Source organism: Artemia franciscana, chromosome 7, assembly GCF_032884065.1.
Source record: "Artemia franciscana chromosome 7, ASM3288406v1, whole genome shotgun sequence".
NCBI classification, from domain to species: domain Eukaryota; kingdom Metazoa; phylum Arthropoda; class Branchiopoda; order Anostraca; family Artemiidae; genus Artemia; species Artemia franciscana.
Window position 1 is genome coordinate 44,131,506 of NC_088869.1, and position 13,893 is coordinate 44,145,398.

A 13,893-nucleotide genomic window follows, 5' to 3' on the forward strand; every position below is an offset into this window, starting at 1 on the left:
CGGCAGTTTAGAACTTGGTTATCAAACTCCAAAATATTTATTGCCTTTAGACTCAATTGTTTATAAAAAGTAACAAATAACCAAAATAGTTTGTTAAAAGTAACAAATTAAAACTAAAATTAAGAAAATAAAATATTTTTTAATTCAATATTTTTAATCTACCAAAAACGGATATGTCCGACGCCTTTATACTTCATGATTATAAAAAAATTAAATCTTTTTTCGAAGTTACAACTTGATAAATACAATCACTTGGGAAACAAAAATAAAAGGTAATAAAAAACAAAGAAAAAAGTATCTGTTCAGAGGGAAAATACAAAAATTCCCAGCATTCTGTTCAGGCGAAATATTTTGATTATAGATGCTTCATATTTCATCTCATGGGTACTCTTGCAAAGCAAGCAAAAATTGACGGCATATTTTTACCGAGATTATCGCTTATTAAGTTGTTTCCCTTGTGTTTTCTATAATTATGCGAACTTTCTTGTGTACTAATAACTACAATAATTATTAATAAACAAACACATATTTAGGATCACCATAAAAAGCTGATTCTTTGTTTGAATGTTATCAATAGTTAAGCTCTTATACTTTTTTTATTGACAAGGATCATTATTTACTTACCATTCATTACTACGAAAAATTTGATTTTGTTTTTTGCTCTAACCGAATCACATAGAAAAATGTTTGAGGAAAACTGGAAAGGGTCACTCAGTCACAAACTAGAATTTGTATTTTTCTTATTAAGGGTACAAATCTATTGGGAGGCAGCCAACGATGGGGCAGCGCACATTTTTTGCATAGTTTTTCCCTATTCAGTTCTTTTTCCTTTGGTTTCCTTATAATTACTTTATAGTCCCAAATTTCCAAAGGACCCATGGCCCCCCGCCCCCCTGCCGGTACCCATGAGTCGGTTTTACAAGCAATCCAAAGCTTGTTATTTGTCTCTTTTCCTTTTGACTACTGCTGTGTAACAGATAGAAATTGTAAATTTACCATTATTGACTTTCTAGAAATGTTTTCAAAATATAAATTTTATTTTTGCGTAATCTTATATTATTTCATTTAAAACCTTGTTGAACTTAAATTCACAACGTAGCTGAATAATTATGACAAATAGTTCTTCTCGAGATGCTGTAGAAAATTTTTAAGACTTTGATAGGACTCCCTCCCCTGATGCAGTGTCTTGCAGTCTCTATTAGATCACATTATACTTCTAGTAGACCACAGAACGCAGTATTTTGACTTAATTTCTAAACTAAGAACGAAGAAATGAAGAAATTATCTCTGACTTTATTTGTGGGTAAAAACTTACAAATATGCAATATAGTCCAGACAGATTTGTTTTTGGCTTAACATCCAGGAGAGACTTTTTCCAGATGATGGTCATTATTTCAAACCAAGGAAATTTTAAAGAGATATGCCCAAACAAATAGTTTCAAAAATTGAAGGAGAAACGATGCCCTTCTTAAACATCAGAGCCTCTGCACAAGTAAGATTTGCCGCATCTGTTTGGTAGAAGGTTCCCACATGCGGGCTTAGCCTAAAGTGGCCTTAGAATGTCATTATTTTTTAAAATTAAAATGTGGATATATTTGATGCTAATAAAACAAAATATTAATCATCATAGATGCAATGATAATTGCTATAAGATAATTAATGCCAAACACCAATTATTTATGGACAAAATCATTCGTACTGACACTTTACGGTTATTAAACAAGTTTCAATCCTTATTGGTTTGTTTTTCCATAGGCTTATAGGTGGTATACTGTAAATTTTAATTAGAAAATTGAAAAAAAAACTTCTCAAATATTTTCTGAGGAGTTGAATACCATATAAGCTAAAGATCTTAACAGTCTTTTCCTTAACTATGAAAATGTATAGAATATGTTTTATCATATCTTTTCCTTAACAAAAGAAATATATAAAATATATTTTATTCTACTTAAGAAAACATTTCAAACTTCCCCAAGATTGACAGTGACAATATAAATTGACAATATAAAAGTGATAGTGACAGTTAAACACGTTTTAAACACACAGCCTTAGAGCCCCTGGCACCAGGAAAAAAGAGTATTACGCGCAAAAAACGCCTCACTATCACTGTATAAAAATATTGCTCTTCGTTCACTTAAAAAGATTGGCTGCAATATGTAAATGTTGTAAAGAAAGCTTAAGATTATTAAGATTTTATTGATGTTGTAAAATTTATTAGTTTATTTAGTTTTTTCTTTAATAGTTATATTCATATTGACAAAGGACAAGTAATGTTTGGCAGTTGTTGGAGAATCATTATGAAAGCCGTATCCATTTCTCCTGTCCATCTCAACAATTAATTCTGGATCCTTCTCAAAAGTTCTTGAAATCACCTGTTTACTCAACCTAAAAATAAAAATGGCTACTTTTCACAATAAGTTAACAAGAAGAAGAAACATAGAAACATTTAATTTTTGAGCAAAATCAAAACAAAATATCAACTAAATTGTAAAACAAAAATATCACAAATCTACATTTTAAACAACTATTTTGCAATGTTCTCGTATTTACTTTTTTCAAATTCAAAATGGACTATTGCGATTATCAAAATACCATGTCTTCTGTAATTTTCAGAACATGTAACGATACTTGTATGATATAGCCCATAGCTAATATTCTCTATTATGTTTCTCTGATGCTCATGCCTAATGAAATAAACCTAAGTATGATAGAAATATAATACTTTAAAATAAATTTTGGGTATATATTTGCACGTTATGAGGGGGTGGGGGAAAAGTATAGCGGGTCTTCAAGCCTAATATGTTCGGTAAAATTACTCTGCATATTTTGAAGTAAGAATAGTTTTCTAACTTAACACTGTCCAAATACTATACCCTCTCTCCTAATATACAAATATACATCCCAAATTATGTATTTTTCTTCTATTCTGTCACTTCTTTTTGTCTTGTCTCACGCTAAGCTAAAAGAAACTAACGAAAAAAATTGATTCTATACTGCGTCAATGAATGAACAACTTGAGCGGTAGGGGCTGTATCATACAAGTATCCATGTAACCTTTTCTGTTATTTGAAGTTACAGACATGCAATTCATGCACTTCATGAAATAGATGTTGAAGAATACTAGCATACGGCATGTTGTAGAAACGGAATTACGTCACATTCGTATTAATAATTCAGGAACTGAAAAATGCAATACCACATAAAAAAAACTAGTTTTCCTTCAAACTGAATTTATCCCTTGTCAAAATACGTTTTTTTTGGTATGGCTCATCTTTGGTTATAAAAAACAACTTCTCTATCCACCTATGTATATATACCTATATTATAAATAAAAAGTTCAAATAGGGATAAAATCCTTTTGACAGACAGTGATAAATTTCCGCAAAAAAAAATACTAGATATTTCAGTTACATATGCAGTGACCATCGTCAGTAGTAATACCAAACTAAAAATTGCATACATCTATAACTAAATATTATATACACCTATATAGAATAAATACCATTCTTAAATCTAAGCGCTCAGTGGCAAAGGTTGAAAAAGAACATGCTAGCAAAAATTTGCTGTCTTATTCAAGAATAGCAAGCTTGCCATGCATATTACTCCACTTGCTCTATTTTTTATAGGAATAACGGGAAGATTAACTATTCGTTTTTTTACCGGTTTTAGAAAATATGAAACTTTTAAGAATAAATTTTATTCGTACTTTAGTTTGAGGTGGCATTGTGAAATGTCGGCCGCCATGATGTAGAGATACTCATTAGTAACGCTATTAAAAAAAAAAAAATCTATCTAGAGTCTGGAGAGTAAAGGGCAGAGTCACTCCATTTAAGCCATAGTAAACCTCCTAGATACCAAAAATTGTTTAATTTAGAATAAAAGTACAAGCCAAAATTATAATTCTTATCAAAACTCCACGTATTTATAAGAAAAACACACAATGGAACATTTTTATCCTTCTCCACAACCAGCCTCTAAAGGACACTAAAGACCGTATATGTGGGATCAAAGACCTGTTGTAAAACAATCTAACAAAGCACGGCTATAGAGAGGTTTACCTCTTATAGGGGCCTCTTATCCCGGAATTAAAATGCTCAAGAAGTACAGCACGAGTCCTTTTTGAATTTGACGAAATCAGAAAACCTAAATAAAGCATAACAGGCACAAAATCAATATCATTATGACCAAGCATAGGACTTGACGGTTGATAATCACAACGTACACCAGAAAATGTCACTAATTCACATTTTCAAGAAGTTGTGTTGCTTTTCCTGTGCTACAAGGATAAATGATAACACTGACCACAGAAAATGTCATGGGTGGTACAAGGTTCCGATCGAAGATCGAAGAGAGTATTAAGGCAGTGTTCAAAAGCCGAAGGGATGACTGGGCAAATAACGTTTTCCGCCGAAAATGTACATTATCGGACCTGCACGCAGTTGACGCCATTTACCATGCAGTCAGTTCTTCTATATTTTGGTTTGATTGAGCATTCGAACCAGATTCGTGACGCAATTAACTCCCTGGAATACTCGAAGATATCGAGCCAGATAAAAACATCCAAGAAGGCAGAGGCCAGGACACGATGAAAGATATCAGGCGTTTTTGAGGCTGGTCGATTTTTTCGAAGAAAATGACAAAGGACAATTACTGTCAGTGAGCTTGTTGCAAAAATGGGAGTGTTTTTCAAAGGAACAGGCTTTGAACCGTACTGTTACAAATACTTGAAAAGGAAGCTCCTCGAATGTTTCAAAGACTAGCTGGTATTTACCATTATTGACGGGAAGGCTGAAGTGGTGACATTCAATGAAAAAGCATCCAAGTTGCTCCAAGATTTTTTATTACATGGAAAAAGGTGATAGCGAAGAGAGTGAGAAAATCAGGCTTTTTAGAGCAGCAGCAAAAACTCTCAAGAGTGACATCAAAGGACTGCCAGCACAGAAGGAATCATATATGACAGCACTGTAGTTATCTTCTGGATAACAGCTGGAAGATTCTCTACTGGTGGTTGGGAGGGGGGTTGAGGGGATGGGGCTACGTGGGAAGATCTTACCTTGGAGGAATTTGTCATGGGGGAAGAGGAATTTCATGAAGGGGCGCAAGATTTTCTAGCATTATTTTTAAAAAACAATGAGCAAATAAACATGAAGATTTTTTTCAGCTGAAAGTAAGGAGCACCATTAAAACTTAAAACGAACAGAGATTATTACGTATATGAGGGGTTTATCTTTTCCTAAATTCCTCACTCCTTACGCCAAAGTATTTTCAGTAATTTCAACTATTTATTCTACGGGCATTATGATTCACGGGTCATTCTTAAGGAATTGGGACAAAATTAAAGCTTTAGTATAAAGAGCAAGGTATTAATGAGGGGCAAACTCCCCCATATACGTAATAAGAATATACAAATATAGAAGTTCGTTCCGTAAGTTAATTCGTAAGTTATGTATATTTTTTACTAATAAAAACATTCGTTAAAAATTAAAAGTTCTAGTTGCCTTTTTAAGTAACCAAAAAATTGGAGGGCAACTAGGCCTGCTCCCCCATCCCTTTTTCTCAAAATCGTCTGATTAAAACTAAGAGAAAGGCACTTAGCAAAAAAAAAGAATTAGGACGCAAATTTCGTTTTAATTATTCTTGTATGGAGAGCCGAAATCAAACATGCATTAATTCAAAAATGTCCAGAAATTAAATGAAAAATAACAAGTTTTTTTAACTGAAAGTAGGGAGCGACATTAACACTTAAAACAAAAAGAAATTACTCCGTGTATGAAAGGGGCTGTTCCCTCCTCAATGCCCCGCTCTTTACGCTAAATTTGTTTACTGTTTTATAAAGTAGAATTGAGAGAAACAGTCAAACTTTAGAGTAAAGAGCGGGGGCGTTGAGGAAAGAACAGCCCTTTTCATACATGGAGTAATTTCTGTTCGTTTTAAGTTTTAATGTCGCTCCTTACTTTCAGTTAAAAAAAATCCTTTTTTTTACAGAAGATTATTTTTTTACAGAAGAATATTTACAGAGGATAGCTCCTAGTTCTTTTGTGGCTATTTGTATTGACTCCCTCGTATACCCACCTGTAGTTCTACCACAGTCAGTGTTTGTCCTTCAGGAAAAGATAATATTTTATTGCTGGTAAAATGAGACGATGAACACTATACATATATTTTTTCAAAAAAGAAGTGAGACCAATATTCTAGATTTTAAAGTTTCTAAATATTTAGTTTTTCACTTTTCCTTCTCTGTAAACTATATAAACCGCCAAAAAATACTCTAGATTAATATTGAAAGATGAATAAACACATAGGGAATACTAATAAACTAAAATTGGCAATGTAAACATACAAAGCTTTTATCCGTAGTTAAAATGCTGTCGAAGTAAAAACTACTACAATCCTTTATTTTTCTTTGTTATGTTTAATAACCTATATGCATACTAACTATGCATCCAGCTAATCTATATACTAACCATGAATCAAAAAGTCTTTTTGCAGTATTAAGAAACTGTCCTGGGGTCCCATTTGGATTTTTTCTTGAAGAAAAAATATCGTTGCTTGTCTCGGCGAGAATGTGCCATTCCTGCCCGTCTACGTCTGCTTTCCATGTAGCAGGGATGATTTCAGCTGAAATAAAATACATATATGGCATTCATAGCAAAATTCTCCTAATTTTATATGATTTAAATCATTAGGTAAACAATATTTTAATTCTAAGACTATTACTTTCATTTATTGAAAGTAATACCAACCTAGGAGGGTAAAGGACTTGCAAAATATAAGCTGAAAAACCAATCGGTTTAGCAACATTGTTCAGACACAATGCAAAATACCTAATTTTTCGCTTATTTGAGACTCAACTCAATTCTTTCTGAAATGAATGACATTACCAAATACGAGTTACATGAAGGGTTTATCGAAAGTTTATGATTTTATTTGGTATCTCCACTGATTCCTAAAGTGATCCAGGGGGACCAGAGGCGTAATTTCGTGAAAATCCTGGGAGGAGGGCAAAGTTGGAGATAATTTTCCTAAGTCAAGTAAAAATGGCAGGAAAAAATGACCCACATAGCACCATAAGGGTAAAGATATGCTAAAAAAAACTGTTTCACTGTTTCAGTGGATGCTTTAATTATGTAGACCTATCTTAGTTTCGACAAGAGTTTATGAAGGCACTAAAGTTCAGCTTGGAGGAGGGGCAAACTAGGGTCAGGGAGAAATAAATCTTTCAAGTGCCCCATAGCATATTTGGCCCCTGAGTGGAACCACCAGGGTACATGAGAGACTCGACGGGGGGTCTAACTTGGAGTAACAAAAATAGGTTTCTCAATTTTTATGCGGAAATCCACGGAAATTTATCTGGTTTATTTATTTTAATTATTTTATGACTATGATCATCACACAATGTGAAATGAAAACAATAGTATTTAATGGTGTAATAATTAAGTCTTTGAATAAACACAGCACAAGAAAAAAAATACTATTTTTCAATTTACTACCCTGAATGGGGAGTTTTCTAAATAAGATAACTGAGACTTGATTGGTTTCCTGGGCTGTGAGTCAATGTCAAAAAGTAAAATTGGATGAACCATATTCTGATATCGATTTATTTCCATCTTCTTAGTCGGTATCGAGTTTTAAAAATAAAGTAAAAATTTAGCTACAGGGGGGTCCATCGAAACATCAAAACTTTAAAAGGGGTGTATGGGAAAAAAAGGTTTCGGAACTTCTGTATTATACATTTGAAATTAGCATATAATTTAAATCTTGCGTGAGGTCTGGATTTTGAATAGTTAAAAATAGTGGTGTCAATCAACGAAAATCTTGGGGAAGGGAGAAGTCTGTTGTTTCCAATTTTAACGACGAAAATCCCAAAAACATCATTTTTAAACGCTTGGGGAAGGAGATCTAGAGAGGTATATCCCCTCTCGTCCCCCCATCGATGGCACCGGTTAAAAAATGTTGATTACATGCTTTTACCCGGTGGGGTGGTGCCACTATATGAGTCATGTTTTGGAAGCTGATGAAATGAATGACCCTTAATTTGTGAATTAATGTAATAATGATCTTTCTTCTCAATAGCCTATTCCATAAAATCTCGTTTCAGTGGGTGTTTCAAACAGTTCGTGGTAACCAACTTTAAGTGGGGTCGTAGGCTACGAGCCTGGGAAAATTTCCCAGATTTCCAAAAATGGAGGAAATGTCCCCTAAAAATCTTAATGAAAAGAATAAAAAAATCTTAGTGGAAATCATATCATCAGATTCAGCGTATCAGAGAACCCTACTAGGGTTTTCAAGCTCTTATATGCGAAAATGTGAATTTCGTATTTTTTACTTAGAGAAAATATTTCCCCCAGGGGTGCTTGCTTTTCCTCAGGGGTGATCGTTTGGAACCAATGGTTCTAGAACATCGGAAGAGGGCTCATTTGAATGGAAATTAAAAGTTCTAGTGCCGTTTTAAGATGACCAAAAATATTTTGGGGCAACTAGCCCCCTCCCTCGCTCCTTTTTTCCAAAAACCACCCGACCAAAATTATGAGATGGCCATTTTGTTCGGCATAGTTGAAAGGCTCAATAAATATGCCTTTAGAGATAATATGGCCCCCCATAGCCCCTGGAGAAAGGTCTTTTACTTATAAAATTTGTCCATTGTTTACCTATATTATTTGTTATTGGGAAGTTCGTAAAACTATTTTAGGGGGGGGGGGATTGAAATTGTTGCTGGGGGATTTTCCATGGAAATTTTCCGTGGGGAGGGAAGTTTCTAAGGTATGCAATTTTCAGGGAAAATTTACACTGGGGACAATTCAGAATTCCCATGCAAAATTCTTTTTACAGCCTCAACAACTGCACAAGAATGTCTGCCCGAAAGTGGTTATTACAAACTTCACTCAAAGTGACTAGCCTTCTTCTTCCATTGTCACTCAAAAGCAGGTTAGATCTTTTGCAAAAGCTGTTCTCAGAAAACAATGTACTGGGGGAAGGAAGGATGGCCCAACAAAAATTTGAATTGGTACTCCAGTAAAAAAAAAAACTAAGCTGAGAAGAAAGCATAAATGGGAAAAAATTAAAGTTACAAGGCCAAAAACAGCCCAGTAAGTAGCGGTGAAACAATATTGCAATATGATGAGGAGCGCAATCGATGTTTTTTAGTGAATGATGAGAGTGATGATCTATTTCTTCAGCTTGGACAAGAAGAAAATGAGCAGCCCGCAGGGGAAGGAGTATTTGATACTATTGCAGAGGGATATTATGTGAAAGTGGTGTATGAATGGGAATATTACTCTGGTGTTTTTCAAGCAAAGAGTGATTACTCAGCAAAAATAAGTGTATTAAGTACAACAGGAAAATGTAAATGGAAGTTGCTTGAAAAGCAAGATCCATAATCTATCTTTGTGAGGATATTTTGAAGAGGATCTAATATATATATATATATATATATATATATATATATATATATATATATATATATATATATATATATATATATATATATATACATATATATATATATATATACTAGCTGTTGGGGTGGCGCTTCGTACCATCCCAACACCTAGTTGGTGGGGGCGATTCGTGCCCCCCCAAGCACCCCCGCGTACGTAAGTCGTTACGCGCCATATTAGTTACGCGCCATTGTAGTTGTGTCCCTGTGTCCTACCTTTGAATATAGATAGATTTGCTTAGCGATTTCGGACCAGAGTTTGGTCGTGGCTGCCGCAGGGCCTACGCAAGGACCTTTTGTAGTCAAGAACTGCTCTCACCCAATGGCTAGACAATAATATTCAAGAGAAGTACAATGACATAAAAGTAGTTTGGATGTTTCAATCATCAGATTGATGGATAAAACAATTGACAAATTTAATCTAGTTTCAAGAAAAACTATGTGCTCTGTTCTGTATTTTTCTACTGTTACCGATTTCACCACAGTCAGCTTCGCAAATAACTTCGATCTTTTACTTTATTCACTGATTGATACAAATTAGTGTACTTTTTCTGATATGGGTATTTTACTATCCTATTGACTTAAAGCTAAAAAAAAAGATTATCAATGAACGTCTATTGACGTTAGCTGTACTAAAAAGGGGTACTGATATTTAAAAATATTACCTGCATCTAGTATCAGCTTGTCGTCTTCAGTAAAGAATGTCATTTGAACGCCATCTATGTGAAGAGGCTTTAGAGTAAGTGTAGCAGATGATGTATCTACCAATGACACTCCTCCCCGGTTGCCAAGAACCTGTTAACGAGTAGATTTAAAAAAAAATTAAAAGACAAACTTAGTAATTTTTTGACTGAATTGACCCAAACTCATTTGTCTTGCTTCTTGGCTGTCTCTAATGCAGTAAACATAGTTTGCCCTTCTAAAGAACTTATCTTCACCTAATTTACCATTTAAAAAAGATTATCTTTCTATTATCCACCTTGAACAGATTATAGTTTCATCTTGGCCATGAGCGATAACAACAGCAGCTGAAAAAATGCCTACATTTGTCCAGCATCCCAAGCGATCAAGTTATTATTCAAGAAGAAAGATAAGAATTCAGGACGAGATTGAATAGGTAGAACGCCGGATTGGATATTTTTCTGCGGGTCCCTCTCTACGTATTAAATATTTTAATAGAACATACCTGCATATTAGCTTACGTGCATAATATAGCTCAAGTACGTAGTGCCAAATTTCTCTAATATAGGACTATCTAAGTACATTAATAAATTTCATCCAGCAATGTAAACTTAGAATAAATGTATTTTCAATTATTTGAATAACTTATAATTTATTCCTCAGAGTCAAAAATAATTCGCTTTTAATTTCAAAATCTTTTTTTTATTTTGATGGCAACGCGGGGCCCTTTCAAATGTGGGGCCTAATTGAGTCCAATTGTGGGCCAAGTGGGGCCTAGTTCCAATCGCGCTTTATCCGGCCCTGAGAATAATGTAATTGGGTTACAAACAGCAAGGTAGCCAACAAGTTAGTTAATGTGGAGATAACTCGGCTCCTGAAAATGTTGGTCAATCATCAATGTTGAGTTTTAAAAACAGTGAATAAATTATTCAACTCGAAGTGCCATTCCGCAGTGCCATTCCATAAAAACGTCATAGAGAAGAAAAACATATTAGTTTGTGACATTATCTTTACGATTCTTGGATAATAGTGTGTCAAAGATTCTTTTAAAGTTTTCTAAACATCGGTTTGGCTGTTACAATTTATATGAAGACCGGTTGTAGTTTTTAAAAGTAACATTCTACAATAATAATAGTTATTGTAAGGGGCGAATTCAGAATTAATGTTTAGGGAGGGCACCAATAAAATTAGACTTGTCCTATCATTGATTTTCAAACCTCTGATCCTTTAATTAGCACAGCTTTTGACTTCCTGAGGGGGGGGGCTTATTCTATCCACTGGATTTGCCCCTTGTTGTCATTCATTGAGAATAAAATCTATTCGTATTGACGTATGATGTGGCAAATTTTTCAAATAGATTATGCCTGTGGCTTTAACAGTTGATCACGGGTCTATCACGTCTTTTCAAGCTCAAATTTTCAAGCTTTAGCTCACGAACTTCTGATCTGTTTTTCTAATTCATATGATTAATATCTATGATCAAACAGTTGCTGACACGAAATGTAAGTAAGGAGCGATGGGGCCCAATAGTAACCGAAACTCTAAGATACAGAGTTTTTTTTAAAATTTAATTCAAAATATTTATTAAAAATATACAAAATTAATCAAGTTTAATTGTTAGGCTACCAATCACAATTTACGAGCCTGAGAATATTTGACCAATTTTTGGAAAAGGAGGGAACACCCCCAAAACATTAAACTATTTTAACGAAAATGACGTCATCAGGAAAGTAAAACAGTTCAAAATAGGGATGATACCTTTTTATTGACAGTGAATAGATATAAAATTATTTAACTGGATATTTCGAACACATATACAGTGTTATGTACACATAGAGTTTTACTTTTCGAACTTCCGAACACATATACAGTGTTATGTACACATAGAGTTTTACTGCTGATGATGAACACTGTATATGTGTTCGAAATATCCAGTTAAACAATTTTATGTCTATTCACTGTCAATAAAAAGGTATCATCCCTATTTTGAACTGTTTTACTTTCGTCATGGAAAGGCAGTGTGGTCTTCGAAGTTATCGACGTCATCAGATTTAGAATATCAGAGAATCCAACTGAAGAGGTTTCGAGCTTTCGGAAATGAGGAATTCTACATTTTTTTGCCAGAAGAAAGATCACAGATGCGTGTCTATTTATTTACTTTTGTTGTTTTTTTTGTTTGTTTTCTGTTTTCCCCAGGAATGACTATACCAAACCAGTATTCCTAGCAGATCTAGAGAGGGCTCATTTGATCGGAAATCAAAACTTCTAGTGACCTTTATAAGTGACCAAAAATATTGGAGGCACATACCCCCCTGCCGCCTCGCTTTTTCTCCAAAGCTGTCCGATCAAAATTTTAGGATAATCATTTTGTTCAGCATAGTCAAAAGATCTAGTAACTATGTCTTTTAGGATGACTTGACCCCCCAAAGTCCCCAGGGGAAGGGATGCAATCTAGGTACTTTGCCCGTTGTTTACATATACTATTGGTTATTGGGAAGTATATAAACATTTTACGGGTTGGGATTTTCTAGCGCGGGTGGGTGGGGGGGTATGTGGGAGTATCTTTCCATGTAGCAAATTTTCGTGGGTCAAGGGAATTTTCCATGGAGAGGGAGACAGATTTCATGACATTATTTAAAACGCGATCAGAAATTAAATTAATTTTTTTCAACTGAAAGTAAGGAGCTATATTAAAACTTAAAAAGAACAAAAGGTATTACGTATGCGGGGGAGGTTACCCCTTCCTCAGTACCTTGCTCTTTATGTTAAACTTTTTTTTAGAATTTTTAAAATACCTTATTATTCTATTTGAATGGCCCTTGTGTTTCAGGAGTTGTTCTTAAATGGTTGGAACAAAAAGTAAAACTTTAGCACAAGGAGCGAGGTATTGAGAAGGGGACAACCCCCCTCATATACGTAATAATTTCAGTTTTTTCTAAGTTTTAATGTCGCTCTTTACTTGCAGTAGAAAAAACTTAACACTTTTACTTAATTTCTTATCGTTTTTCAAACAATCCAAGTAAATCGGCCCCTCTCCGTGAAAATCTCCCTACGAAAATTTTCTCCATAGAAGGTTCCTCCCAAGTAAAATACTTCTCCTAAGAAGTTCCCCCAAGACAATTCCATGCTCTCTACGAATTTCCCCAGAAAATTTCTTGTTTACGATTCCACCTGAAAAGTATCTCTTATCATACTTTCATTTGGAAAAAGACTGGTTTTTATTTAGTTTCTGATCATTTTCCAGGCATGGCAGAATCCACCGTGTGTGGGAAATATTTCCCAGAACCCCCCCCCCCTCCAATGGAAACTTCCTTCTAAAGAAAATTTCCCCTTTGGAGAGTATCTTCCGTGGGAAATCCCCCCAAGTAAAAATACCCTGAGAATTTCAGCCCCGCTCAAAATTCCTTCCGAACAATTCCCCCAGAGCATCTCCACGTTTAGAACGGGGTTTCCGACAAGAAAGTAAGACAACCAAAATGAAATTTAGTCTATGAATTCTGGCCAAATTCCATTACCCTCTCAAGCTCCAAAAAATCTCCTGGTAGTATATGTTCACGTCCAACCTGTCTAAATACCCTGGTGACACAGTTGACCCCCTTCAACCTCTCCAAATTTTCTCTCGCTAGGAAAGTGAAAGCAGTATTTGGTGTTAAACGAAATCTGCAATTAGAAGGGTCATTAATAAAGTACTTATATTCAGACTTAATCCAATTAAAGGGAAGTCAGGGATTAATCTTCTATCTTCTATATTTACCTGAATGTTAAAAAAAAGTTAA

At 34.5% G+C, this 13,893-nt stretch overlaps 1 protein-coding gene across 1 annotated transcript in view; it reads right to left on the reverse strand.

Moving 5' to 3' along the window:
* Positions 1–1,273: 1,273 nt before the first annotated feature.
* LOC136029352 (cyanophycinase-like) overlaps positions 1,274–13,893 on the reverse strand; it is a 51,245-nt gene continuing 38,625 nt past the window's right edge. Inside the window, exons 7-9 of the mRNA XM_065707654.1 lie at positions 10,102–10,231; positions 6,465–6,618; positions 1,274–2,385 (exon numbers count right to left, since the gene is read on the reverse strand). Coding sequence (XP_065563726.1) covers positions 2,220–2,385; positions 6,465–6,618; positions 10,102–10,231 — 450 coding nt within the window. The 3' untranslated portion in view covers positions 1,274–2,219. The remainder of the gene's footprint in view (positions 2,386–6,464; positions 6,619–10,101; positions 10,232–13,893) is intronic.